Below are 26,754 nucleotides of genomic sequence, written 5' to 3' on the forward strand. Positions count from 1 at the left end.
GATGCAATCCTACAGCTTCCTGCCCTGGCCACCACGACTGCCCGATATGCTGGATCATAACCTGCAGGGACTATAAACCAAATTAACGCCAAATTAACATTTTAGTTGATGCTGTCACGAAATTCTGTCACGGCAACAGAAAGTAGCTAACACGCTCTCTGTCTACAGTGGCCTAGCCCATGGTGTCAGTACGTCCACTGTCAGTTCCATGCATTTCCATCATCCTGACAAGAGCCTCATCCCGTACTTCCGCCCCCTCCCCATCATCTGAAGACTCCCACTTGCAAAATGCCACAGGTCACCTGTGCCACCTTCTCTGACATCAAACAGTGGCTTGTTCTGTTTGCCTCAACTTGGGTATTTCTGGCAAAATCCAAAGCTTGGTTTTTGTTTTTAACCTGTTAACACTTGAAATTCTTTAAAAAAAAAAATTGATTATTTTGAATTTCTTTATTTTTTTTAAAGAGTTTTAAATTTTATTTTATATATGTGAGTACACTGTCTCTGTCTTCAGACACACTAGAAGAGGGCATCGGATCCCATACAGATGGTCGTGAGCCACCATGTGGTTACTGGGAATTGAACTCAGGACCTCTGGAAGAGCAGTCAATGCTCTTAACTGCTGAGCCATCTCTCCAGCCCTCATAAATTTTTAAATAAAAAAGGAAAACATGTATATTCTTAGCTTTTCCCTTCTCCCAGTCCCTTTGGTCCAGGCACCTAATGTATCTTCTGTCTCAGTGCCCTGTCTGGTCTGGAAAGGTCACAGAAACAGACTCAGGTAACATGGCGTTTCCTGTCTAACATCCTGCTTTAGAGACTGGTCTATGCTATGGCATCCGTCAGTTCTCCACTTTTATAACTAAATGGTACGTGCAGATAGACTGTATCTTGTTCGCTTATAACATGGTCACTCTGTTTAACTTTTTGAAGAATTTCTAATTTTCAGAATAGTTGTACTTCTTGTTTTATTTTAAGACATAGTTTCTCTTTGCAGCCCTGGCTGTCCTGGAACTCACTCTATAGACCAGGCTGGCCTCGAACTCAAGATCCGCCTGTCTCTGCCTCCTGAGTGTGGGGACTAATTAGTTTTGGAGCGTATTCCTTAGGATTTTCTGCGTCTTTGACCCTGTAATACGTGGGTAGAGGTGCTTTTATTTATGTGTAATCTCGCGTCTTTCTGTGTGAGCGGATGCCATGTGACTGCAGTGCTCAGAAAGACCAGATACCCTGGAACTAGAGTTATAGGTGTTTGTGAGCTGCCCTGCGTGTGTTGGAAACCAAACTTGAACCCTCTACAGCAGCAGCAGCAAGTATGTTAGCTTGTCTCTCCACATGGGGGCTCAGGAGGTCAGGCTTATGTGGGAAGAGCTTCCACTTGCAGAGATGCCACCTCCTCTGCACCTACGTTCATTCTTGACTTGAACAGCTCTTGGTTTTAATATTCCAGGCCCTTTTCTGTGCATGCAATAAACGTGTTCTGGGCCTTCTGCCTTGCTGGTTAGAAACGTCCTTATCTCCTCTCTCACCTTTATTCCCCCACAGTTTTCAGTCACACTGTCACCATAACGTAGGAGAAAGGAAGGCACAGTAAGCTCGGAAGAGTCCTTGGCATCCGTGAAAAGGTGATGCTAGTACGTCTTTCTTTCTGTGGGTCAGAACAGAAGAAACCTAACAACATAGTGAGCTGGGGTTCCGTGTTTACATCAGTCTAAGGATTGGTCGTCCGGGAGGCTGAGTGTTGGCTGCAGCCTCAGTGGGCGCTTTTTTTGTTTCTGGGTGTGGATTGTGTAGTTCCTACAGTAAATGCTGCCGAGACACTCCGGTGTGGCTCGCGGCGTGCAGGTTCTGCGCCTCTCACTTAGACCGAGCTTGAAGACTTAATGTAATGGAGGGAGGGAAGGTAACGTGCCTGCTAATTACTCCTTTATTTACTGTTAGTGTCACCTGTGTTCCTAGTTCACAAGTTCAAAGCCCTGCTACTTTTAGGGGACCAGTGATTTAATGCACGTCAGAGAGCAGGGCAGGATGGCAGAAGCTAAGAAATAGAAATACTTAGAGACTGTAGTGTTCTGGTTTCAATCTCTTTAGTGCTGTGGACCAGCCATACCCTTGAAGTCTGGAGAACCCTGGGAGGTGACATGGACCGTACATGGAGACATGATGGTACAGTGGTCTCTCCTGACTTTCCTTTATGTCAACTTGACCCAACCTAGAGTCAACTGGATTCTAGGGATTGTCTGCATTGGGTTGGCCAGTGGGCATGTCTGTAAAGGACAGTGTCTTCATTGGTTCAGTTGATGTAGGAAGACTCAGCCCACCGTGGGTGGCTCCATTCCCTCTGAAGTGGGTTCTGAAACGTGTTAAGAGAAGAGAAATCAAACTGAAAGCATGCATGTACATGTTTTTCTCTGCTCTTAGCTGCGGATGTGACGTGACCAGCGGTCTTAAAACACCCACCTTTTGTGGTTTACCCAATCAGTGGATAGCACCCTGGAGTTGTAAGCCAAATAAACCCCCGCCGTCGCCCAGCTGCTCGCTTGTCGGGGTATCTTATCACAGCAACAGAACCAAAACTAGAGCGTCACCCATGATTGGCCACAGCCTGCAGCTACCAAGTGGGAAATTTCCAAAGAGAACTTGTTCATTCTCAGTTGTGTGCTGCTCGAGTAGGGTGGCGACATCCCTACTGACTGCTCTGTCCTGCTGGTGACACTGTGCTGCTGTCCGTCAGGCACTGAGCAGCTGCTGTGTGTATCAGATCTGCACATGGGGTGCACCACAGTATCTGTGCTCACATGATCTGAGTTTACCTCATGTCCCCAAAATACAAGATGGTATTGGCAACTAGGGTGTGCCCAAGGGGAAGCTAATGTTAGCCCTTCCAGTGCAAAGATGAAAAGGCTTAATTGATTAATTCTTTACACAGAGTCTCACTATATAGTCCTGGCTGGCCCGGGAAATTGCCATGTAGATCAGGCTGGCCTTAAACTCAGAGAGATTCATATGTCCCTGCCTTCAGGGTGCTGGGATTAAAGGTATGAGCCACCCTGCTGCTGGGTGACAATTTTTGATCTGATTGTATGAGTGTATATGTAGGAAAAGCATGGTATATTTATGGGGTTCAGTACTTGGCTTCAGGGTCTCACAAGGATTCCTGGGACCTATCCCCTAGGGGAAGGGGGAGATACCCTATTTTAGCAGCGGGGAGAGTGCTGGTGCCTGGGATTGGCCCGGTGACCTCACGCTCAGCAAGCACACTTGTTCCTACATCTTTTCCTCGATAACAGTTCTTATCTGCATTGTGCAATAGCTGTGATATAATTTTAGCAGAACTGGAGGTTGCGTAACTGTCAGATCTCGGCCGTTAACCCTCAGTCCGGCTCTACTTCCTTCCTCAGGCCTGTGAGGCGATTGTTTGGAGACTCTGGTTTGTACCCAAATAACTCAAGTCTCAGGGCAAAGCACCTTTCTTTCCCAAGGGCCGACTGGCGTTTAGAAAGACTCATGTTCACTACGTCCTTGGAAGAACATGCAGGCAGCACCAGGGCATCAATATGCCAGACTGTGCCACTCGGCTCTGCAGAGCCAAGGGGAAGAGGGAGATGCTGAGAGCAAAAATAGGAGAGAGGACTGCAGGCCCAGTGCATGCTGGGAAATGATGTGTGTCCTCTCCGATTTCTATACACGCGTGTCCACATGCGTGTCTGACAGGTGGTCTACTCCCAGTCGGTCAGACCTGCAGCTGCTGTGTGCTGTGCTGCTGCCGGGCATTTGGAGTTCAGCACATGCATGTAGCAAGTCCAGTGGAGAATGCAGGCTTACCCTGGCCCAAGTCCCCTTCTGAGCCCGCAGTGCTGCCTACCAGATGGGCCATCCGTCCTCTCCGAACGTGAGTGCTGCGCTGAGCTTGAGAAGTCCCCAGCATCTGTGGCTCAGGGCAGTCGCATCAGGAAAGCTCCTGGCCTCTTCAGGTTTCATCTGAATGGTGTTGAGGGTTTACGGGTTTGCACTGGAGGCCATGAGGCCTGCAGTCTTATCTGTTTCTTAGGTGCATAACTTTAGAGAAATGGGAACTCAGTGTTTAAAAAAAATTAAAACGAAAAAGGAACTTGGGCGTTGTGATGGTGCACTCCTGAAATCCCAGCAGGTGGGGGGTGGAGACAGGAGGAGCTCAAAGCCAGTGTGGGCTGTGTGAGAACTTGTCTCAAACAAAACCCACCCAACTCAGTGAGCACCTCTTTTGTTTCCTTCCCGTGTTCGAGTCTGGCCAGTGCTCGAGCATGCTCACGTTGCGTTTCTGTTGCCGTGGTGTAGCCATAGGGCGTTTTGTTCTTCTGCACCTCCTAAGGGTTGGAAGTGCCCTTCCACGCTCTTAATATCCAGTGTGTGATGCCAGTGTTTGCTTCACAGAATGCAGAGGCCATGGACCCACGGGGTCGGACTTTATTGCACCTTGCGGTTTCTCTGGGGCATTTGGAATCTGCTCGAGTCTTGCTGCGACATAAAGCAGATGTGACCAAAGAGAACGGCCAGGGATGGACAGGCAAGTATACTTGTCACCTATGTCACTTAGACATTCATTCCAGGGTCTCTGGCTGAAGACGCCGAGTCTCAGTGGTAATCTTCCTCAGTCAGCTGTGTCTCTCAGGGCAAGGGGCAGGGGTGACAAGATGAACCCTCAGTAAAGGGTGACTCCTTTCCCAGAAGTGGTCCTTCCCAATACCTCTGAGCAAGCTGGTTTTATCCTGGGAGTATGGTCGGAACTCCACTGAGGCCAGCGGTGGGGGTGAAATCAAAGATCTGAGCACCAGATGTGTCCTTTCTGGTGAAATCTTGGTGTTCACTGTTTGCACACCCTCTTGTGTTAGAGACAGTAGTAGTTCGTGTGGACCAGGCAAGGACTCTCGTGTGTGTAAGTCCTGCCTCCAGAACGACCTGTGGTCGGGGCGGTGTGAGTGCAGGAGGAGGCGTGATCAGTGCTGTGGTCTCTGCTCTCTTTCCTGAAGTGAGAGTGTTAGCAGCAGGCCTCACGGCCATGCGCCATGCACCCAGCCTCAGCTCTCTGTCTGAGGCGCGTACTGGTCTTTGAGCCACCCGGATGGCTTTTCATGTTGGAATGTGTCAGAGAGCACGAGGATGCTTCCTGATGCTCTTCTGCCCATTTGTTTTCTAGTTTTACACGAAGCTGTGAGCACGGGCGATCCTGAGATGGTGTACACAGTCCTGCAGCACCGAGACTACCACAACACATCCATGGCCCTGGAAGGTGTACCGGAGCTGCTACACAAAATCCTTGAGGTAACCGTAAGACCGGCCACGCCAAACTCTGAGCCACACACTGCCACGATCCCTGGAGACAGCGCCACAGCCTTGGGTGTCTGCCTTAGGTCTTCAGAATAGTGAATGTGGCACTTCGTTGCCAAATAGTGCCAACTTCCTCTTCTCTTGAGGTGTGGGGCCTCCTACAAGTTATGTCCCTGGGGCACGATGCTTACCTTTCGCGGTGCCACTTTAAAATGCAAGCTGGGGGACAGTGGATGTCAAACAGGATTTGCCTTGGGCCCTGTGTTCTTAGCAGAGCCCTGTGCTGAGGTGATCACACAGGAGCAGCGATGGGCTCTGCAGTAAGATGGGCCCTCCTGCACCGCGTCTCCTTACCGCTCTGGTCACTTGTAGCCATTGTATTCTGTGGCTTCTAATCCATTTCCCTAATTCATTTGCAGTTACTGGCTTTAGGGACATTATCTGTCTTGTGAATTACAGTATGAGAGGTCTTTCTTTGAAAGCCGTGACTCCCAGGCTCCTGGGTTGTTTGAGATGATAGCTCTCTTCCATGTGAAGGGATCACCTCAGTGCACGTGTGATGTGCCCATGGCCCCAGTTCATCGATCTGGGGCTCCAGCTTAAGCCCAGAAGTGACTTTCCCAGAACAGCTTCTTAGCGATTAGCTAGTTAAGTCAGTGTGGAGAGCGGGAGGAACTTGGCCATAAATAAAACAAGGGGCGGCCAGATTCTGAGCATCTAGAACACCATGTGTGACACTTAAAGGAAACCCTGTGAAGAGACTCATTTCCCAGGTAACCTCAGTGTGAAACATCCCACGAAGTGCGAAGTAGTTACATGCTAGTTACATGCGTTGTTTTAAAAACATGCCCGGGGTTGGAGAGATGGCTCAGTGGTTAGAGCACTGACTGCTCTCCCAGAGTCCTGAGTTCAGATCCCAGCAACCACATGGTGGCTCACAACCATCTGTAATGGGATCTGATGCCCTCTTCTGGTGTGTCTGAAGACAGTAACAGTGAACTCACATACATAAAATAAATAAATCTTAAAAAACAACAACAACAAAAAAAAAACCATGCCTGTTGGCAGGCATGCGGAGGTCACGTATGTGGCCCTGCGTCTCTCATCGTGTCACCGCCAGCTGAGCCAGTCTTTTGAGCTTTTTCTTCTCCCTCTGAGGCTGTGTCCCCTGTAGCTCAGGCTGCTCAGCCCAGGATGCCCTTGAGCTTCCCGTCCTCCCAACTCCACCTCCCAAGGCCAGGCCACCGAGCCTGCCTCATGCAGTGCTGGGATGGGATTCGGGGTTTCTGGCTTTCTGGCTTGCTGGGCAAGCACCAGGTGTGCTGTGCTATGTCACCAGACTTCAGCTGTATATTTGACAAGGAAGAATTAAGATCCAACGTAAAAGATTTAAAAAAAAAAAAAACAAAAAACCAAAAACCCGTATTGATCCTTAGACGTGGGTTACATTGGTTTGTATCTGATGCTTCAAGATTTAGACAATGTCTAGATCGTGATATTGTGGCACCAGAAGCTATTGTTGATGACTGTACATTTCAATAACGTCTCATATGTTAGAACATATGTTAGCATTCTGCCCTTACCAGCTATCCCTTGGAGGTTGAGTTTCCTGATAGTAAAATCTTGGTTGGTTTCACACCGGGTAAATTTCCTTGCCTTCTGCCCTGTGCAGGGGCAAAAACAAATGCAAAGCTTTGGGGGTAATGAGGGAAAAGGGAAAGAATTCTCCATATAATCCCACCTCCCTCCCTGCTGCCCCTCTCTCTCATAAGACAGGGTCTCACTATGTAGCCCCAGCTGTCCTGGAACTTACTCTGTAGATGAGGCTGGCCTCGAACTCACAGAGATAGTCTTCCAAGTGCTGGGGTTAAAGGCATGCAACACTGCACCCAAGTCTCTCTTGGACAGTCAGTTGGCTTCCGTAAGCAGCTCTTCAAGAGCCTTGTGTAAGAGATTAATGAGAGACAAAAAAAAAAAAAAAAAAAAAAAAAAAGCCCTAAACAAGGATGCTGCGGAGGTGTGAAATTTCAGAAAACCAAATTCTAAAAGCTGAAGAGGAAGCTGGGATGTCGGTTAAGCAGAGGGAGAATCCAGCTCCTGTGGAAGTGACGGCTAGCCTCCCGTGTCACATTTGTACACTTGGCCAATAAGCATGACGCATGCCTGGCCTTTTCAGAAGACAGGGAGCTGACCTCCTTCTGTTGACCTTGGGTATTACCCACATTGTACGGCAGCTTTAACATTCTTAATGCTTGCAGCCCGGAGACACAGTAAGGTCCCATCTCCAACCCAGTCAAGTTTCTGTTAACTTTTCTCTTTTTAAAAATGATGTATTTCTTTAGAGTGCGGTGGATGCATGTTTACCACAGCCTAAAATGTGGGCATCAGGGGACATCTTGTGGGAATTGGTTCTCTCCTTCCACCGCGTGGGTCCTGAGGCGCAGACTTGGGGTGTCAGGCCTGGCTGCTGAGCAGACTTGGGGTGTCAGGCCTGGCTGCTGACACCTTTGCCCATGGAACTATCTACCCAGCCAGAAGTATTTCCACCAGGATAAATGACAAAGCCAATGTAGAATGTCTGTCTCAGTGTGTTCATACTTTGATTCTGCGCATTTCTCGTTCCTCCTGTAACTGGTAGCACCATGGGTCACGCTCCTCATAACCCTCTGTCTGCTCCTCAGGCCCCGGATTTCTATGTGCAGATGAAGTGGGAATTCACCAGCTGGGGTGAGTGCCGCGGGCCTGGGATGTATTTGTTCCCAAATTCGCATGGTCTCTTCATAGGTTTATTTTCCTTTGTAAAGGCTTCGTGTGCAGGGTGAGGGGGGCCATGCACGTGCGTGTGCTGGTGTTGGGTCTGTGATGACCTGCATTCCCATTTAGTTTCTGGTCTTCCAGTCCAAGAGTTGGGTTGGCCCTGAACATGTAGTAGTAACAGCATACAGACACGTGCGTCTCCTCCTCACATCTTGTTTCCCCGACACCCATTTTGTTAGTTTGGATTGCTTTTCGTTATTTTTAGGGGTGAGTGGGGTCGGGATGGTATAGCCCCCCTGGCTTTCTACTCTGTGTAGACCATACTGGCCACAGTCAGTCCTCCCCCCGCTCGGCCTCCGTGCTAGGACTACAGGTGTGTGCCCACACTTGCAGCTTCCTTAAGAAGCAGGGTCTCATCGTGGCCTCTGGGCCCCTGGGCTGAAAGGCCTTCCTGCCTCAGTTCCCCGTGTAGCTAGGAAGCGAGGACCAAGCATGCACGTTCCACCTGTCTGTCAGGCCGGCTTCCTGGTTCTCACTGCCTGTTTGTAATGCAGACACTTGATGACCCACCGGGGTTCGACGCTCTTCTTAGGTTGTTTAGCTTGAATCTTTCAAACCTGGTATTCTGGGGGAAATGAGACCAACAGTGGGACTGTTTTCTTTTTTTTTAATTTCATTTTCTATAAAATGCATGCCTTTCTCCAAAATACTCTGTAAGGCCATGGATGATAGAAATCTTCATAGGTCAGTGAGCTAATCATGCTTGGCCTTTGTAGCTTTTCATCTTAGTCTGATGTCCAGTTTTGATAAAGAGCAGATTTATTTATTTATTTAAATGAGTACACTGCAGCTATCTTCAGACACACCAGAAGAGGGCATCGGATCCCATTACAAATGGTTGTGAGCCACCATGTGGGTGCTGGGAATTGAACTCTTCCTCTGGAAGAGCAGCCAGTGCTCTTAACTGCTGAGCCATCTCTCCAGCCCCCGATAAAGAGCAGATTTTAGACCCTGGATATATTTTGAATGGCGGCTGTACTATGGGAGCTGTGACCATACAGCATTAGTAGATCTGAGAAGGCCAGATGGACACAGCCCCAGCCCTGGAGGGTCAGCTCAGGCCTTGGAAGACTGATGGGGAAGCTGTGTGGTGTTCTCTCTGGAGTGCCGGAGGAAAAGGCTGGGTTTTCTCTGTTTTTAATTATGTTTTTAATGTTAGGGATTGAGCCGCACTGAGCACACACTGTACTGCTGAGCTACAGCTCTAGCCTTCTTATTGTCTGTCTGTCTGTCTGTCTGTCTGTCTGTCTGTCTGTCTGTCTGTCTGCAGTACCAGGATAGAACCAAGTGCATGCGAGTGACCTACCCCTGGGCTATGACTCCCGCCACTTAGAATATTGTTTAGTTTAAATTGGTCTTACTAGCTGGTCTGGCTAGCCTCAAACTTGCTGCGTGGCTCAGGTTGGCCTCAAAATAGAACTCCTTCCCCAGCCTCTTGAGTGCTGGGGGTGCAGGCCTGTCCACCATGCCCGGCTCCCCCTTCAGTTGTCAGGATGAGGTCCTTTACGAGCGTGAAGGGAGTGGTGGTCCAGTTGTGTGTGTCTCTGCGATCGTATCTGTAGTCAGAGCCCTGAGTTCCTGGCCCACGGGTTCTGCTGGGCCCTTGTGATCTTCTCAGTCATGCACCTGCCTCTCCCTTCCAGTGCCTTTGGTGTCTAGAATCTGCCCGAACGATGTCTGTCGCATATGGAAGAGCGGTGCCAAGCTGCGGGTGGACATCACCTTGCTAGGGTTTGAAAACATGAGCTGGATAAGAGGGAGGCGGAGCTTCATATTCAAGGGAGGAGGTGAGTGATTGTAGGGATCCCTGGCTTGTTGTCACCAAGACAGGTCTCACTGGGTTGCCCCGGCCGGCCTGGACCTCTCCTTGTAGACCAGGCTGGCCTCTGCCTCCAGATGCTGAGTCTAAAGGTGTGCGCTACCACGTCTCGTTGCATGGTAAATTTTAACCAATAAAATGTATTTGTGTTTTATCCTTTACCTCCATTATTCTGGAGATGGGCTAGTTCCCTGCTCATTCATTACTTAACACAGTTGTCTATTCCGTGTGAGACGCCACCTTCTGTCCTGGGTTGCTCTGAGTTCCCTTCCTGATTGGGCGTGGTTCCGTAGTGAAGGGAGATCGCCAGTGTGCCAAGTAGACCGTTTTCATAAACGCTGTAGCAGTGGTTTGTAAAGGTCGTAGGTGAAATGTGCTGCCAATAAAGAAGGAAAATTGGTTTTAAAATCTCCATTTTTGGGAAGATGCTCCAGGGTCTCCGGTGAGTTGTAGAGAGCTGGCCAGGGGAACTCTGTGCAAGCGCAGTCAGTAATCGGTAACCTCGGAGGTGAGGCTCAGTGGTAGTGGGGGTGGGGAGGCCTCAGTGCAGTGAGCATCCTTCCTGACACTCGCGTTCTCCTTAACAGACAACTGGGCAGAGCTGATGGAGGTCAACCACGATGACCGCGTGGTCACCACCGAACACTTCGATCTTTCCCAAGAAATGGAGCGCCTCACCCTGGACCTGATGAAGCCAAAAAGCAGGGAGGTGGAGAGGCGCCTCACAAGCCCAGTCATCAACACCAGCCTGGATACTAAGAATGTTGCCTTTGAGAGGTACGGATTGGACTCCAGGCTCCTCTAGCCTGGGGACTGCTTTCACTAATGGCATGCTTGCAGTAATGGGAAGTTACGACTGAGGGGGACTTTTCTAACGCGGCGTAATGCTAGTGGGCTGTAGGAGGATCTCTAGTGCTAATCAAATAGGCGTCATAATTGATGTGCTGTGTGCATCATCTTTGTAGCGCTGCAGCAGGGTGTCTAAGTCTCATCCCCGTATGCTTCTGTGGGCCCCTTATGGGCTCCCTGGATATTTTTTTGTTGTGGTAGTTTTAGATGCACAATGCTCCTTCATCCCAAAATGTGGAACTTTGAGTTTCTTGAAGCTAGAATTGACCAGAATTGTATTGACGCTAGGCAGTCAGATTTATACTTAACCATAATGTATTGTAGCCCCAACCCCACCTATGAGGCAACAGCGCAGAGAAGCATCTGGAGGCTGCTCAGATCTTTCCAGGTCCTATGAGGAGCATTCTCCAAAGAGCTCTGTATCCCAGTGAGACACCGTCTGTAGCCGTCCACTGACAAACAGCCGTCCCGTGGGTCCTGCTGGGCAGGGGCACTTGGAGCACAAAGGAAATAGAGCCTGCCATATCTCTCTGCTGTCGAGCTCAATAAACCGAGGGAGTCTGCAGTATCCCTGGCGTTTGCCTAGGATGTCACATCTGCTGCCTATGAATCAGTATAACCTGGGCTAATCTGGACCTTGCTCCTGAATCCAGGCCTCCCCCTCTTCGTGAATGTGCTAACTGATCTCTTTAGCATTGTTTTCACATTGTCAGTGAAGAAAACTCAGAGACATCCCTTTAGTCAAGTCTAAGACATAATTGCCCTTTTCTTTTTGTTTATTAAAGCCACAGAGGCAGGTGTCTGACAGGGATTGGACACGCAGCCCGTGTCACGTCTCGGGGCTGCTTCTGCTTCCGAAGCAGGAGCTTCTGATGAAGGATGTCCTCTTGCTAGGCTCCTGGCTAGGACACTGAGGTGTAGGGAGCAGCTGAGGGGGCATGTGCAGGCTCTTGGCCTGATGTCCTTCGGTTTCAGCATGAGCCGCACAGGGAGGGCGGCCCCTCAGAGGCTCTAGACAAGAGGAGGCCATTGTCGCTGCCATACCTTTCAGCCGAGAGGAGAGAGGCCCAAATGACAGCAGCGGTGGCTGAGGTCTGACTCTGCAGCTGTCTCCTCACTGGGAGGGAAAGCAGACGAGTGGGCTTGAGAGTGGAGCACCTGAGGTCTGGGACCCTACTCTGGGATTCGGGGGTGCTCATCTGGTGTGGTCACAGCCATTGGTTGCTGTGAAGTGGAGCCTAGCCAAGGTGTGTGGCGATTCCTGGCCCTAGGCCACCCAGTGCAGATGGGAAACAAGAGTGTGTCCCTGTGTGCCCAGGACGAAGGTACACAGTGTGTCCGCGTGGTCTCGGGGTTTCAGACGGCTAGCTCAAGCTGGCTTTCCTGAAGCTGACAGTGGGCCGAGGCGAGGGTGCTGAAAGACAGCTGGCTTTTTGTTTTGTTTTAAATGATGTTCATATGTGATCAGTGAATGCAGGCATAAATAGAGACCAGGGCCGCTCCTGAGTGTGAGGTTTGCGGACTCAACGGCATATGAACGACCATCCAGCCGGGGCTCTCTCCGCGGTTCTTTGCTGCAAAGGCTACTCTTGTCCTTTTCCTGTGTCTACACTAGGAATTTGATCCTTACAAAACTCTGTGATGAGTTTCAGGACAGTTTGTAACTGGCCGAACTTTGGTTTTTACTCTTTTCCTGAATGCTATGCCATAGGGAAAGCATCCCTGCTACTCCAGAGCCGCCTTTAAACATCGTGGTACTGAGTCACAGTGCCTGTTATGTGGCCTCTGGTGTGTTGGTCTCAGGTGGGACAGGCCGAAGGAAGCTGGGTGCCCTGTCCTCTTCAGATGCCTGTGCACGCAGAGCTGACAGAGGCCCAAGGAGTCACAGCTGGGTTTAGCATAGTGGAGTCTGAGCTCTCTACCTCAGTGGCTGTCAGAGCGGGACTGCCATGTATGAGAGCAAGCAAGGAGAGCCGAGGAGCGGGGCGTGTCCGCCTAGCACCCGTGCAGCCAGCACCGGAGTTACCCAAGGAGCATCTGGAATTCAGTCCCTGGCGGCAGAAAGGGCTGTGGCCTGCCGGTTGCCAGTGCGGTCCTGGTGCCCTGCTCTTGTTTGAGTAGTGTAAGCCGGAGCAGCCAGCATTACCCAGAGTCCCTTTAGGACCCCAGCTCTTGCTCTGTGGGACCATCTTCACCCAAGAGAAAAATTAACACCCGTGGGTCTTCCTTTTATGATGGGTTAAAACACACCAATAAACTCAGTATGCGGCCTGATCTGATTGACCGAATCCCACTAGAAATTCCTTTCTGTGGAATTTATGTTATGGAAATATAAAATTTACAAGCTGCATTCTGCTTTTGTGAGCTGGTTAGCCTGCCGCCATCCTCCGAGCTTCCTCCATGACAAGACAGCGCAAAGGGCAGACTGATGGCAGCTCCACACAGTGCCAGGCAAAGCTAGGGTGTGGCGCTCCAGACAGAGGCAGGGCTGATGGGCTCCTCTCTTAGGGGAAATGCTTCCGGGGCAAGCTGCTCTGAGAAGCAGTCACAGCCAGGAGTGGTGGGATGCTCTTGCCTGTAACTCCAGCACTTTGGAGGCCAGAGGCTCACAGGTTTGGGGCAGTCTGGCCTACATAGCAAGATCCCAAAAGAAAACTAATCGGAACCTAGAGGCTGTTCTCGGATCCCGAATGCATTTTCCCCCTAGAAGTGTGTAGCTCTGATTAACTGGCTTTCTAACCACACAGCCCATGCCACAGGTGCAGCAGTGACCTGGGCTGCCTCAAAAGTCACCCATGAATGGGGATCAGTGGCTGAGGTGAAAAGCCACTCTTCATGTCCTTCCTCCTGCTATACCCGACGATGAACATGTGATTCTCCGGTCACTTTGAAAGCTTTAATGGCCTCTTCTAGCCTCTCAATATTGTTATGGGTTCCAACTCCACCTGCCTTTCTCCTCGAGGCGGGGAGCTGTGTGCTCACAGTTCTGAGAATTCCTGGATGAGAAGAGGCTCTTATGCCCTTGCCTTTAGTCGATGACCCAGATCCAAGCAAGCAAGACCTTGGACACGGGCCATCTTCACTCATTTCTTGAGGACAGCTGTCCAACAAATGTCATGACCTTTGCCCCTGTGCTGGCGGGTCCTGTGTAGACGCCAAGAGCAGAGCTTTCTCTTTGCCTGAAGTGCCCACACTGATAACTGCAGGAGGGGGAGGGGTGTCTAAGCCGTCTGCCACTGGTCGCATCCTTTTGTGGACAGTGGGACCACGATTTCCAAGTGTCCTTCACTAGTGTCGGGGGCGGGGGAGGCTGTAAGGGCTGCAAGGCTGCACTCTGAATGGCATTGTTGTACATGTGGAAATTTGTGGTGTTCACTTTTGTCAGAACTAAATCCGGATTCTGGGGCTGGAGGACAGATAAAGCAGAAGTTGTTAATGGCTACGAAGCAAAGGTAAAAGCAAACTCCTCTAGCTTCTTGGCTGCTATGCAAATGAGGGGTCATCTGTTCCGATTGCTTCCCTGCATCTGCCAGAAGGGCGGTCCCTGGGGAGTAAGTTCTAATGGGGCTCCTGCTCACTGTTGTACTGATTTCTTTCAGAAAATGGGACAGCAAGCCCTGAGCAGTCTGTAGGTTTCCTAAAGAGAACTGGCTGTCCAGAAGTGAGAGTCATTCCTTTGGTTCTTTTTTTAAAATTATTATCACTATTATCATTGTTATCATTATTAAATTTAGTCTGTTTATCTCTTTTAAAGAAGATATCATGTAGGAAGTAGCTTCTGTGATTCTTTGTTACCTAAGCTTTAAGGTAATTTATTCAGCTGACTCTAAGCTCACTCAGCTCTTAAAAAGATCACTGCAGCCACTTCTGTGCCTGGAAATCCTGCTGTCGCGATGGGGGTGTCTGTGGTATCATTTGGTATTTTGTCAGTTGACGGGCTGTTTACCAGCCTTCCCTTGGCGTGCAGCAGGGATGGAGGGAGCCAGGTGCCATAGGGTCTTCTGCTGGCCTCCGAGGGAGCAAAGAAAGCTCCATCATGCTCGGAAGACGCATTTAGAAACAGCTGCTGTGGTATGGAGTGTGGTTTCTGCAGCTGTCAGCACACAGCAAATTGAGACCCCTCAGACAGCCCTGACAGACAGCACTGTGCTCCCTCTGGCAATCAGAATCTTTTTTTTTTTTTCTTTCCATTAGTAGAAGAGTTCTGTTTTTTTCTGATCTCCCAAGTCTGGAGAACCTAGGTCCGGCTTAGTCAGTACTGTCAGGAGAGCACCACAGATCTCAGGAGACAGAAGCAGGAGCCTGTTGCACACTCTATCAGCAGGACACTGCCCTCCTGAGGATGCAGAGTTTAACTGCTGAGAGCATCCCAGGCAGGAGCTGTCTGTCAGAGGGGCTGAGGGCTGTTATTGGCCAGTTCTCGATTTTATTTTGCTGGATTTGCTTGATTTGCTTGGTCTTGCTGTGCGTGTGTTCGCTTTTGATCCCCCGTGTCACAACTGTCTTTTGCACACATCCCTCAAGGTTTACTCGGTAAACAACGTGAGCGTGATAACCAAGATCCGCACAGAGCACCTGACGGAGGAGGAGAAGAAGAGATACAAAGGTAAGCCCCGCCCCTGCCGCCCCGCCTCCTCTTCCCACTGACGATTGTGTGGACCAGTGGTTCCCAACCTTCTTAGTGCTGTGTGCACTGATACAGTTCCTCATGTTGTAACGACCCCCCCCAAGTATAAAATTATTTTTGCTGCTACTTCATAACTGTAATTTTTCTACTGTTACAAATCATGATGTAAATATCTGTATTTTCCAAAAGTCTTAGGTGAGCCCTGTGAAAGGATCCTCCGACTCCCAGAGGGGTCACAGCCCACAGGTTGAAAACCGCTGGTTGTATAGACAGTGCTGTGATTTTTTGGGGGGGTAAACGTGTTGTTTGGACATGGGAATCCTAACTTTTCTTTGTAAAAATTTTCCTAGTTTGACTCATTTGTGGAGCTTTTCATGGTTGGTTTCAGTTGTAATTAAAGCCACTTGTGAGGGCTTAACTTCCGTGCTGTGGCGATAGCTGGTGGCGGCGGCGGTGGCAGCAGCAGCATTGGAGAGGAGTGAGAAGAACTGGGCATCTTATCCTTAGGATAAGTGACTTTGCCGCCATTATAGTGATGAGATTTTTGTGGAACTCGGGCTCTGGGCCAAATCCCCGTGGATCTGTGGCTACTATATACCGGCCTTGCCAGCTCTGTGGCCTTGTGACGCTGTCTCTGCCGGAGGCCTCTTTCCTGTGTAGTAAAATGGAGTTGGTGCTGGGCCAGTTCCACGGTCACTGAGAGGAGTAGGAACTGCCACATGCAGACGTTTAGTAGAAGGTGCAGGCAGCTACAGTTGACAGCCAGCTGCCACTGCTCTCGGTAGGCGGGTGGGCGGCTGGCAGAACACATGGAGGGAAGGGATCCAGCCCAGCTCACTCTGAAGCTCCATGCCACAGCTGCTCTGCCTGAATTCTTGTTCTGTTTTTTCTTGTTTTCCTGATTGACCGGTGTCAATTACATGTAACACTGGGCTCCATAGTGAGCGCTTGGACTGTCGTGCCGGTCCCTCCAGGTTAAATCTCCTAAGAAAAGATGCTAAGGAGAACCTGGCCTTGGTGGGTGGCTTTTATCGCCGCCCCTACAAATGGAATCCCTACTGTGGGTAGCTTGGTTCAGGACCCAGAAATCGCCGTGAGGGGCCTGACGCTATCGGTCTTTCCTCCTCTCTAGAGGACCGGAATCCACTGGAGTCCCTGCTCGGAACCGTGGAACATCAGTTCGGTGCTCAAGGGGTGAGTTGAAGATAGGGTATTGGGGAGCTAGCTTAACGAAAACATGGCCGTCTCCTGTTTGCGATGGTGGCTGCGGGCCCTGAGCAGGTCACCTGACTTGGGACAGCTCCTGGGACACAACTGCATGAACGAAACTTTGAAAAATCAAAAGATTTTGGAGGAAGGGCAGATCCTAGAAACAGGCTCCCGCTCTGATAAACAAGGGCCCTCTCTTCGTGTGGCTCTTAAGCCAGGACGCCTTTGTTCTGCAACACGGCTCCTCACCTCCCAACTAACCACATATCTGGATCAGTGACGACACCGAGAGCCAGGAGATGCAGCTTCCTTAGTGGTGCTGAAGCTGAAGCTGTGAACGCCAAGTCCTCTGAATCCTTTGCTGGTTCACGTGGGTGTCATCTCTAGCCGGACATAGAGATGGGGAGAGGCCATGTTAAATTGTTAGACCTGTTTCTGCCGGCTCCACGCAGTGCCTGCCCTGTCAGACCCGCCTGCTCCACGAAGTGCTTGTCGCTCGTGAAGTTGTAGCAGGCCTGCACTTAAGGGTCAGGCAGTCCTGACTGTCCTTACTTCTGGCTTAGCAGGACCTCACTACCGAGTGTGCCACTGTGAACAACCCCACGGCCATCACGCCTGATGAGTACTTTGACGAAGACTTTGATCTGAAAGACAGGGACATTGGAAGGCCAAAAGAGCTGACGATCAGAACCCAGAAGTAAGTGTGAGACACGGATGCATCCTCCATCCTCTGTGGTCTGCTGGTCCCTTACCCCTTTCCCTTAAAAGTAAGTAATGTTGAGGTGTTCTCTCTCTCTCTCTCGCTCTCTCTCTCTCTCTCTCTCTCTGTCTCTCTCTTAAAAGGTTTTTTTATTTTATGTATATGAGTATACTGTAGCTGTCTTCAGACACACCAGAAGAGGGCATCAGATCCCATTACAGATGGTTGTGAGCCACCATGTGGTTGCTGGGAATTGAACTCAGGACCTCTGGAAGAGCAGCCAGTGCTCTAACCACTGAGCCATCCCTCCAGCCTAATGTTGAGGTTCTTAATCTGGCAAAAACCAACAGTCAGTGGCTCCCTGCCTTTGTCACAGAGGATGGAGATAGAGGAGCTCCTGCGTGTGTGTGTGTGTGTGTGTGTGTGTGTGTGTGTGTGTGTGTTTACTGCCAATAAATCTAGCTGGTGAACTGAAATGCAGTCAGGCAGCCTGCTGCACTAATAGGTGGCAATGCAGGCCTTTCTCCTCCATTGTCAGATCTTAGGGGACCTGAGTTCCTCGGGGTTCCAGTCCCTCAGGAGCCCTGAGCTCAGGCTAATGTAGAGGTGGGGTTTGGGGGGGTGCTGTGGTCTAGCCTTCTGAGCAGCAGCGACCTGCCTCTGGGCTCTCGCCGTCAACCCTGCAGGTTTAAAGCTACCCTGTGGATGTGTGAGGACTTCCCGCTGTCCCTCGTGGAGCAGGTCATCCCTATCATCGACCTCATGGCTCGCACCAGCGCCCACTTTGCCAGATTGAGAGATTTCATCAAACTGGACTTCCCTCCTGGGTTCCCTGTCAAAATAGGTAAGGGCTAAACTCGATCGAAGGGCAGGCATTTGCAGGTTCCGCCTGTTTGTGAATGCAAACAAACCTGCTTCAGGGAAATGGAACATATTAAGGACAAATTAGCAGCAAGGTGTGGCGGTGCACACCTTTAATCCCAGCTCTTAATAGACAGAGGCAGGTGGATTTCCATGAGTTTGAAGCCACCTTGTTCTACCTAGTAAGTTCCAAGACAGCCAGGGCTATGTAGAGAGACTTTGTCTTACAAAAGAAAAAAAGCAACAATAACATTTAAAAAAAAAAAAAAAAAAAAATCTGCAGAGCTGTCCAGGTGTTGGCCCACACCATTAATCTCAACACTCAGAGACAGAGGCAGGTGAATCTCTGTGAGTTCTAGGCTAGCCAGGGTTATATAGAGAAACCTTGCCTCAAAACCCAAAAACAACAGAAAAGCACACGATAAACACAACAGAGGAGGCTGGCACTGTCCTCTGGCTTGGCTGGATCGGGAGACTCGGCATGATGTGTGATTCCTTTTGTTATCAAAACGAAAGGCTGTCCAGTCAGTGTCTATGTAGAGCGTGCTAACAGGCACGGACTGTCCAGGAGTGCTGGCACACCTCAATCCCAGCACCCAGCAGACAGAAGCAGGCAGACCTGGGTGCCTCTGAGGTCAGCCTAGTCTACATTAGAAGTTGCAGACAGCTCCGAGCTACAGTATGAGACCCCTTCTCAAGAAACAAAGCAGCGGGCTGGTGAGATGGCTCAGTGGTTAAGAGCACTGACTGCTCTTCCAGAGGTCATGAGTTCAAATCCCAGCAACCACATGGTGGCTCACAACCATCCATAATGAGATCTGATGCCCTCATATGGGTGTCTGAAGACAGCTACAGTGTACTTACACAAAATAAATAAATAAATAAATTAAAAAAAAAAAAAAAAGAAACAAAGCAGCCCTCCTCTCCCTCCCCTCCTTGTTCTCCTCCTCCTCCCAGAACAAACATGGATTCTAGTTTTAGTGTTAGACCTTTAATGTAAGCAAAACTTCAAGTTGGATCGTTTTATTTTGAACTTTTTGGATTATCCTTTGATATTTTGTTAATACATTAGTAATTCCGTGTGGTGTGCGTGTGTGCTTTTAACTGCCCACATGCCCTGGTCCTCCCATATCTGCTCACCCCGACCCCAGATAACTGTTGCGTGAATGCATTTGACAGGAAGATGTTTGATGCATAGATATGCTTCATGTGTTGGAGTCATGTAGGCAATGCTGTTTGGGTTTTGGATGGTTGAGTATCGTGACACCTGACTCGTGACCACTTACCTCGCCTGTGTCTGACTCTGTCTCCGTGTCCCATCTGTGGACATGGGGACTGAGGGAAACCGCGCTGATGAGGCATGCTCTGCCCAGTGCTAGTAAATGATCACTGTTCCCAGTGAAACCTGCTAATGAGCGCTTCCGTCTGCCAGAAATCCCCCTATTCCACGTTCTGAACGCACGGATCACTTTTGGGAACGTCAACGGCTGCAGCACCGAGGAAGAGAGCCAGAGTGTGGAAGGGGCCCAGGCCAACGCAGGTAACCCGGAAGCCCAGACGGCGCAGTCACGTTTGAATGCTAACCATTCCGGAATGAAGCAGATCTGTGCTGCTGAAGAGCAGAGTTTAGATTAAGGACTGGAGGAGGGGGAGGGGATGCTCTGGCCATGGTCTCAGGAGACCAGCTGGCTCCATTGTGGAACAAGAATCTTTCTCCTTTACAGTCCACTGTTTCCTTGTTAGGATCATGTGTTAGTTTTCCACCAAGAAAGATCAAAGAAGCTGTATTGTGGTCAGTTTTACTGTCGAGATTCTCCCTTTAAAGTCTCCAGCAGCAAACTGATGATGCCAACGACTTTTATCACGGCTTCTTTCTTACCTTTTATTGTCTGATTGTATTTAGCTGTAGCCCTAGGGGCGGAGCCATGTAGCCCTGGGGACAGAGCCAGGAGCCTCCACTGCTGGCATGCTCTGCTCAGCCACACCCTCAGCCCTTGGGTTCTTTGTTACTGGTTTCATTTTTTCTAATTTGAAATGTTTTCAAGCTGGGCGCAGCAGCTCATGTCTGGAATCCCAGCATGTGGAGGCTGAGGCAGGAGGGGCTTTTGAGTCCAGGAGTTTGAGGGGGGCATAAGTAATGCATTAAGTCAGGGTAGTTAGAGGCAGGAGAATTATGAGTTTGAGTCAGCCTGGGCTATATTTGGAGTTTTAGGCCAGCCTGAGTTATATAGGCACTGTCTCAAAAAAACAAAAATCAAAAACAAAAACCCAACCCTCAATTGTCTGAATGGGTTGTAGTGAATGAAGACCCTGGACACCTGCCTTTATTTTTCAGTTTCCGAGGCCACGAACTTCGAGGTTGATCAGTCTGTATTTGAAATCCCTGAATCCTATCACGTTCAAGACAACGGCAGAAACGTGCACCTGCAAGACGAGGACTACGAGATCATGCAGTTCGCCATCCAGCAGAGCCTGCTGGAGTCCAGCAGGAGCCAGGTGGGGCGGCGGCGGCCGGGGCGGGTGATGCCTCCCTCCCAGCTTCAGAAGTTTACGCGGCGTCTTGAGACAGACTTCCTGTCAAGTTTACTCATATAGGTGCTGTGCTGTTTTAAAGGTCTGCTTTGTAGTCTTGTAGCTCTGACGTTTGCCTTTGTGAAGCAGTCTTAGTCACGGGAGTGCTGTGGATGCGCCGCGGGCTCCGTGAGAGAATGGTAGCCCAGGCTTGAGGGGTTCTCATTTCAGGGAGTCTCCTTAAACCCTTCCTGTTTATCAAGCAAAGTCAGAGCTAGGTAAAGAGCGTTAGGGGGTTCATGCCTCGTTCCCCCAACCCCGACTGCTTGAAACTCCCTGTCTGCTGCTGCTGTCCCTCCCTCCCTCCCTCCCTCCCTCCCTCCTTCCCTCCCTCCCTCCCTCCCTCCATGGTGCATGGTCTCTGCTGTCTGCTGCTCCTGGCTTGGGCAGAGGTCGGTATCAACATGGGGACAGAGAAAAGGAAACCCTGGAGCGTCAACGCTGTCTTTTCCTCCGAGTCACAGGCACGTGGTCTACAGTGGCCGTGTGTCCTGGGTTGTTGTTGTCCATCTGTTGATCATTGATTTCTTCTTTCTTCCCATGGTCCGTCCAGCAGGAATCTGCAGAGTAAGCTGGGGGGTCTTGGGTGAAATAGCTCCTGCTCTGCTGGCACGTCTGAGCTGTGAGCATGGTGTCCTCCTGCCTCGGCTTTCTGACTTGCCCGCTGCCATCACAGAACCGTTCCAGATCCATCCTTTTATTTTTCATTAATTAAAACAAATGTGTATAGTTGTTTTTTTCCTGCATGTATGTCTGTGCCTGGTGGCTGTGACGGCAGAGGAGTGTCAGATCCCGAGCTGGAGTTAGAGATGGCTGTGAGCTGCCATGTGGGTGCTGGGAACCAAACCTGGGTTCTGGAAAAGCATCCAGTGCTTAACCACTGAGCCACCTTTCCAGCCCTCACTTGGCCGGGTGGTTTTTATTTTTGGCAGCTAGGCTGCCTGCTCTCGGGAAGCTCCTTGGAGAAGATCTTGCCCCTCACAAAGCCTTCGTGCAAACAGTCCTCTCCTTGCTCTCCTGATGGCTATAAAAACCTTGGTAACTGTAAGTTTTGAGGGCAACAGCCCGAGTCTAGGGCAACAGATGGCAACTGTGTCGTCCGTCTTAGTTTGTCCTCAAAGCATGTCCTGTCTTGGTTGTTTGATGTTGCCCAAGGCTAATGGTTCTTACTAGACTGGAACTATGTAAAGTCCGAGGAGGTGGCACCTTGACTCCAGGGTAATGGCAGATGCCCTGTGCCACATGTTAGAAAAGTGTACAGCCTGACAGTCGCCATTAGTCACTGTCAGCGGCAAGCTGTAAACACTGAGTCTTGTTCTCCTAGGTTCATTTCCTTATCGCTTTGGCAACTGTTTCTGCTGCAGGGTGTTTATACGCATCCCATCGTTTGTTTTTGACAGAATCTTTCAGGACCAGCGTCGAACGGAGGGGTCAGCCACACACACAGCTATGAAGCCCAGTATGAGAGGTAACTGATAGTGTCACACCTAGGTTGTCATGGGCACTTGATACAGGGGCATCCTTGTGGCTTGTGCTCAGCAGGAGATTTTAAGAGTCGGCTCTCCTGGCTTCTTTCATTGTGGTCCCTCCTTAAACCAGCTCTGAACTGAGCAAGGGGCCCTGAGTGCTGGTGGGAGCGCAGGTTAAGGGTGCTCATAGCAAATCATCAGGTAAAAGCTGTCTGATTGGCTTGGTTTCCTGTGCGACTGCAGGTCTGTGGGCAAGGGCATTCAGTGTTAACGACAGTGGGAAAAGACCGATGGAAATGGCTGGAAACCCCTGTGGGGAAACCACGGTCATTCCTCTGTTTTCCTGTGTAGTAGGCATCTTGGACCACTGTAGGTCAAAAACCTCAGCTCTGATTTCAAACAGACCAAGTTCCGTTCATAGCCTTGTACTGGGTGATGCTGAGCCCCAGAGGCCCAGCACACCTCCTCCTCAGGAGGCAAGATGGCACCGTGTATCAGGAGTGCTTGGCACGGTACACCCTTAGTAACCAGTAAGAAAGAAACGTAGTTGCAGCTACCACCCCCAGAATAGCAATGACTCTCCCCCCACTTTCCACCCTAGGGCCATCCAGGAGAGTCTCCTCACCAACATGGAGGGCCGGTGCCCAGGTGGCCTCAGTGAGTCGAGCCGATTCGATAGCGACCTGCAGCTGGCCATGGAGCTGTCTGCCAAAGAACTGGCGGAACAGGAGCTAAGGCTACAGGAGGAAGAGGCGGAACTCCAGCAGGTCTTGCAGCTGTCACTCACTGAGAAATAGACAGTGGTGTCAAGGGCTGCAGAACAGAGGCTCTGGGCTGCCCGGAATGCTGTCCCAGTGAGGCAGACCCAGGGCGGGGGCCGGCCCTTCCTGCAGACAGCAGCCCGCCCTTTCCTTATGTAGAGGTGCAGGACCAGGGACTCCCCAGAGTGGAGAAGCGGGCCTCGGCAGAGCCCCGTCCCCACGCTGAGGGGAGGAGAGCATCTTCACCTGCCATTCGCTGTCCTGCCTGGCAGGTCACATTTTTTTACTACCAGCTTTAGACAGACACGCTGAGCCTGCAGGCTAGTAGACGCATCTTAGTCAGAAGTGACCAGCTACTGCGGAGTCAGGGTGCTTTTCCACAGGCAAGCAGCAGCCTTTGAGGAGTGGGTAAGAGCTGGAGACGTTCCTGCCTGCTCACCAAAGAGACGGGTTGTGCTGGCCTCTTTTATTTTCTTTCCTGTCGGGCTCCTGCAGCCTCGCTCGCCGCCATTGTACCGCCCCATCTCCACCTCGTTCCATGCCTTTTACCCCCAGCCACGAGGATCTATGTACAGGATCTATTTTAGATTATGGCTCTTTGCATCAAATTAAGATATACAAATGACCACGGATGTTGCCTTAGCCTTAAAAATTACTAACAGCTTAAGTCACCTCATGCCACACACTGAGGACCTGATTTGAATCTGTAAAGGCAGTTGCTTTAGGAGCAGCGTCCTCCAGGCTAAACCAAAGGCAGCTAATCCTGTCCTTGGAGGAGCAGCTTAGGGGGACCCATGGCTGAGTTCTCAGAGTGGGCAAGCTGGGCCAGAGCACTGGAAGAGCCTAGCCAGTGTGTTCTGTGTCTGCTCCCACGCAGGACTTCCAGCCTGGGGAGAGCCGGCTGCATGGCCTGGCTTCATAGAGAGGACAGGACAGACTTGAAACCAGAAGGGGAGCTAACAGAATAAAGGCTCTTCATCCAAAAGGGAAAAATGATGACTCCACACTGCTTTTTAGAGTTCAAATCAACATCTTTCTGGAAAAATATATTTTTTAACAGAATCTTTTTATTATTTTTAAAAGATATAAAACCGACTGCTCCCATCAGTAGCAATACAAGGTTATGCGTTTTAACCAGACTTTCTCAGGCCTCTTTTGGATACCTTTAACTATTTTCTCTAACCCTCCTGTCAATACCTATTGCATCACAGACCAGCCCCTGGAGAATCCAGCCAGGGCACTTGTGCCTCCCACCTGGCACAGGCATTTACCCCCACAAGGCTGTGCTGACCACCTGGTAAAACAGTACCTTCCTCTGTTCTGTGTCTGTTTCCTGTGATGCTTCTTTGGGGATAGGAAGAGAATCCACCATTCCCAGGAATGTCTGTTTGATACAGTCAGTGTTGCCAGTAAAATGTTCTGAGACACAAAGAATCGTGAGTTTAATTCCTCATAGCCATCTGCCCTTTTTTTTTTTGTCATGGTCAGACCCAAATCCCTTCCCTGCACTCAAGGCCAGGGTGGGCACATGGTTCCATACACGGGTTGGTGGTTTGTTCACTTGACATCTGCCAAGAGCAAAGACACTAATGGGAGTGCCGTGTGTACTCACTAAGGGGGAGCCTAGGTAACGCCTGCGTCTGCATTCCATTGCTCTACTTCCCCAAAGTCTGTGACTGTGTCCCTAGGAGTCACTTAAAGCGGGACTCAGCACTGCAGCAACCTCTTGCAGCTCTTCCCATGTTCTCCCTAAAAACACAAATAAATCCGCTTCCATAAAGGGTGCTCACAGTGTTGACAGCCCGAGTCCTGTCTCTTCCAGCGTGTCCTCCAGTCACTGTGCCACCAGAACACACGCTTCCTGTTTACACATTACTTCCTGTTCCGAGCTTCCGGTTCACAGAGCAGCACACCCCTCCCCGCCTTCCACAGCTCGTGCCAGATGGAAGTAAAGTGTTGGGCTACTGGGATCCTCTTGGTGCGCCTCCCGAAGTATGGTGCCTTTGAGAAGAGAAAGCCGGCTGTCCTTGGCGCCCCTGACCGAACAGCCTCGCTCCTTGAGGCTAGAGTGCCGGGGGCTGTTGTTAAGGCACTCGGTGAGAATCAGGGCCTTAAAAAGGAAACAGGTACCAACTGGGTAACGAACAATGTCAGGGTTCCAGAAGTGGGCGTTGGTATCCTAGGAGACCGGAAGAGCAAGAGGCTTATGAAGAACACCCCCTTTGGAGGCATGGATTACTTAAATTCACCAAGGCTCTGGTGCCCCAGCTATTTGAAACTGAGAAGTTCTACCCAAACATGCTACTGGCACTGAGTCCTGGCTCCGGAGTGTCCCAGCCTTGGCATGAAGTGTAGCAGGAAGGAAAAGCTGGCTTTGAATGGTGACAGGACCGTGCAGGCCGCAGCGTGGCCTCAGGTGCCTCCTGACCACAACGGACACAGAGAGACGGACTGGATTATACAAACTTGAGGTGACTGTGGGACAGTAGTTGCTGGAGGCCAAGGTGCTACCTAGACCTCAGTCTAGAAATAGGTGTGGGTTTGGGGTTGAGTCCAGCTGGAAATTGAGCAGTGTTCCCTGTCCCCAGACCTCAAGCAGCACCCACATGTGATATAGACTAGTCAGGTGTTCCGCTGGCTACACAGGTAATGTCCAGGGATGGTTTGGCTATGGGGCCTTGCATCCCTGAGTCCCCTTTAGTAAAGCTATCTGTAGCCCTGGTTGGCCAGGAACTCCTCAGAGACTCACTGCTGCCTTAGTAGTCCTAGGATTAAAGGCGTGCACACCAGGTCTGGCAACTTAACTTTTTAAAAATCCTTTTAATCGTGTGTCCAAAGAGGGAGAGTTGTACACATGAGGGCTGGTGGCCTCAAGCCAGGGGCCTCCTGGCGTATTCATAGGTGACTGTGCTCTGCCTGATGTAGGTGCTGGGACTCTAAACCCAGGTCCTCTGGAAGAGCAATACATGTTCTTAATTACTGAGCCATCTCTCCAGCCCCACAGTTCTATTTCTAACCATGTATTTCTGGTCTAATTCTTTGCCCTGGGACACAAGAGCCGGGAAGACTTCAGCCAAGTGCCCCCGGGCTGGCCCACCGAGCAGTGAGCAGGTAGCGAGCAGGTAGCGAGGACTAGAGGCTTGGCAGGGCTTTAGTGTTTCCTTTTAAAGCCTTAAAAATGGCAAGTGCTCCAGCAGCGTATCAAAGCGGGCTGGCCGAGTCCTCCTGGGGAGGACAGCCATTTACGTTCCAGTGTTACTGCTGATAGGAAAACAAACACTGGACAGGTTAAGTTCCTACAGTTGGCCCTGGAACAAACCTACAGACCTGCTCTGCCCCAGCTGACTCTGGCTCAGCTCTACTATTCAGTGTACTGTTTTAAACGCCACTGTTCAGGTCTTCCTTAAACCGATCAGGCCAGATTCTCCCGATCAGGCCAGATTCTCCCCGGCACCACCCCTGCCCTCCCCCTCCTCCCCCCCCCCATTAAAAGTTTTTTTTTTTTTTTTTAAGGATTTTATGTAAATGAGTGTTTGCCTTTGTGGATGTCAGTGCACCACATGAATGCCTGGTGCCCACCAGAGGGCAGAAGCGGGTATCAGATCTGGAGCCATTGGTAGTTGTGAGCCACCATGTGGGTGCTGGGACCCAAACCTGGGTCCTCTACCAAAGCAACCAGTGCTCTAACCACTGAGACATCTCTAGCTCCACCCCTGCTTTGCAAACACTTGGGAACGTAATGAGGCGCAGAACAGCAGACAGGG

The 26,754-nt window shown here is 50.4% G+C and overlaps 1 protein-coding gene across 2 annotated transcripts in view; it reads left to right on the forward strand.

The window, feature by feature from the left end:
* Ankrd13a (ankyrin repeat domain 13A) overlaps positions 1-24,424 on the forward strand; it is a 30,154-nt gene extending 5,730 nt beyond the window's left edge. Inside the window, exons 2-15 of one of the 2 annotated variants that reach the window (XM_076922492.1) lie at positions 4,414-4,546; positions 5,177-5,301; positions 7,989-8,034; positions 9,768-9,911; positions 10,531-10,720; positions 14,178-14,244; positions 15,317-15,398; positions 16,552-16,613; positions 17,192-17,325; positions 18,015-18,172; positions 19,622-19,729; positions 20,525-20,685; positions 22,161-22,228; positions 22,831-24,424. In XM_076922492.1, coding sequence (XP_076778607.1) covers positions 4,414-4,546; positions 5,177-5,301; positions 7,989-8,034; positions 9,768-9,911; positions 10,531-10,720; positions 14,178-14,244; positions 15,317-15,398; positions 16,552-16,613; positions 17,192-17,325; positions 18,015-18,172; positions 19,622-19,729; positions 20,525-20,685; positions 22,161-22,228; positions 22,831-23,026 — 1,674 coding nt within the window. In that variant the 3' untranslated portion in view covers positions 23,027-24,424. The remainder of the gene's footprint in view (positions 1-4,413; positions 4,547-5,176; positions 5,302-7,988; positions 8,035-9,767; positions 9,912-10,530; positions 10,721-14,177; positions 14,245-15,316; positions 15,399-16,551; positions 16,614-17,191; positions 17,326-18,014; positions 18,173-19,621; positions 19,730-20,524; positions 20,686-22,160; positions 22,229-22,830) is intronic. The other variant, XM_076922493.1, reaches the window with a different exon arrangement.
* The last annotated feature ends 2,330 nt before the right edge of the window (positions 24,425-26,754 follow it).

Source organism: Arvicanthis niloticus, chromosome 24 (assembly GCF_011762505.2).
Source record: "Arvicanthis niloticus isolate mArvNil1 chromosome 24, mArvNil1.pat.X, whole genome shotgun sequence".
Classification (NCBI taxonomy): Eukaryota; Metazoa; Chordata; class Mammalia; order Rodentia; family Muridae; genus Arvicanthis; species Arvicanthis niloticus.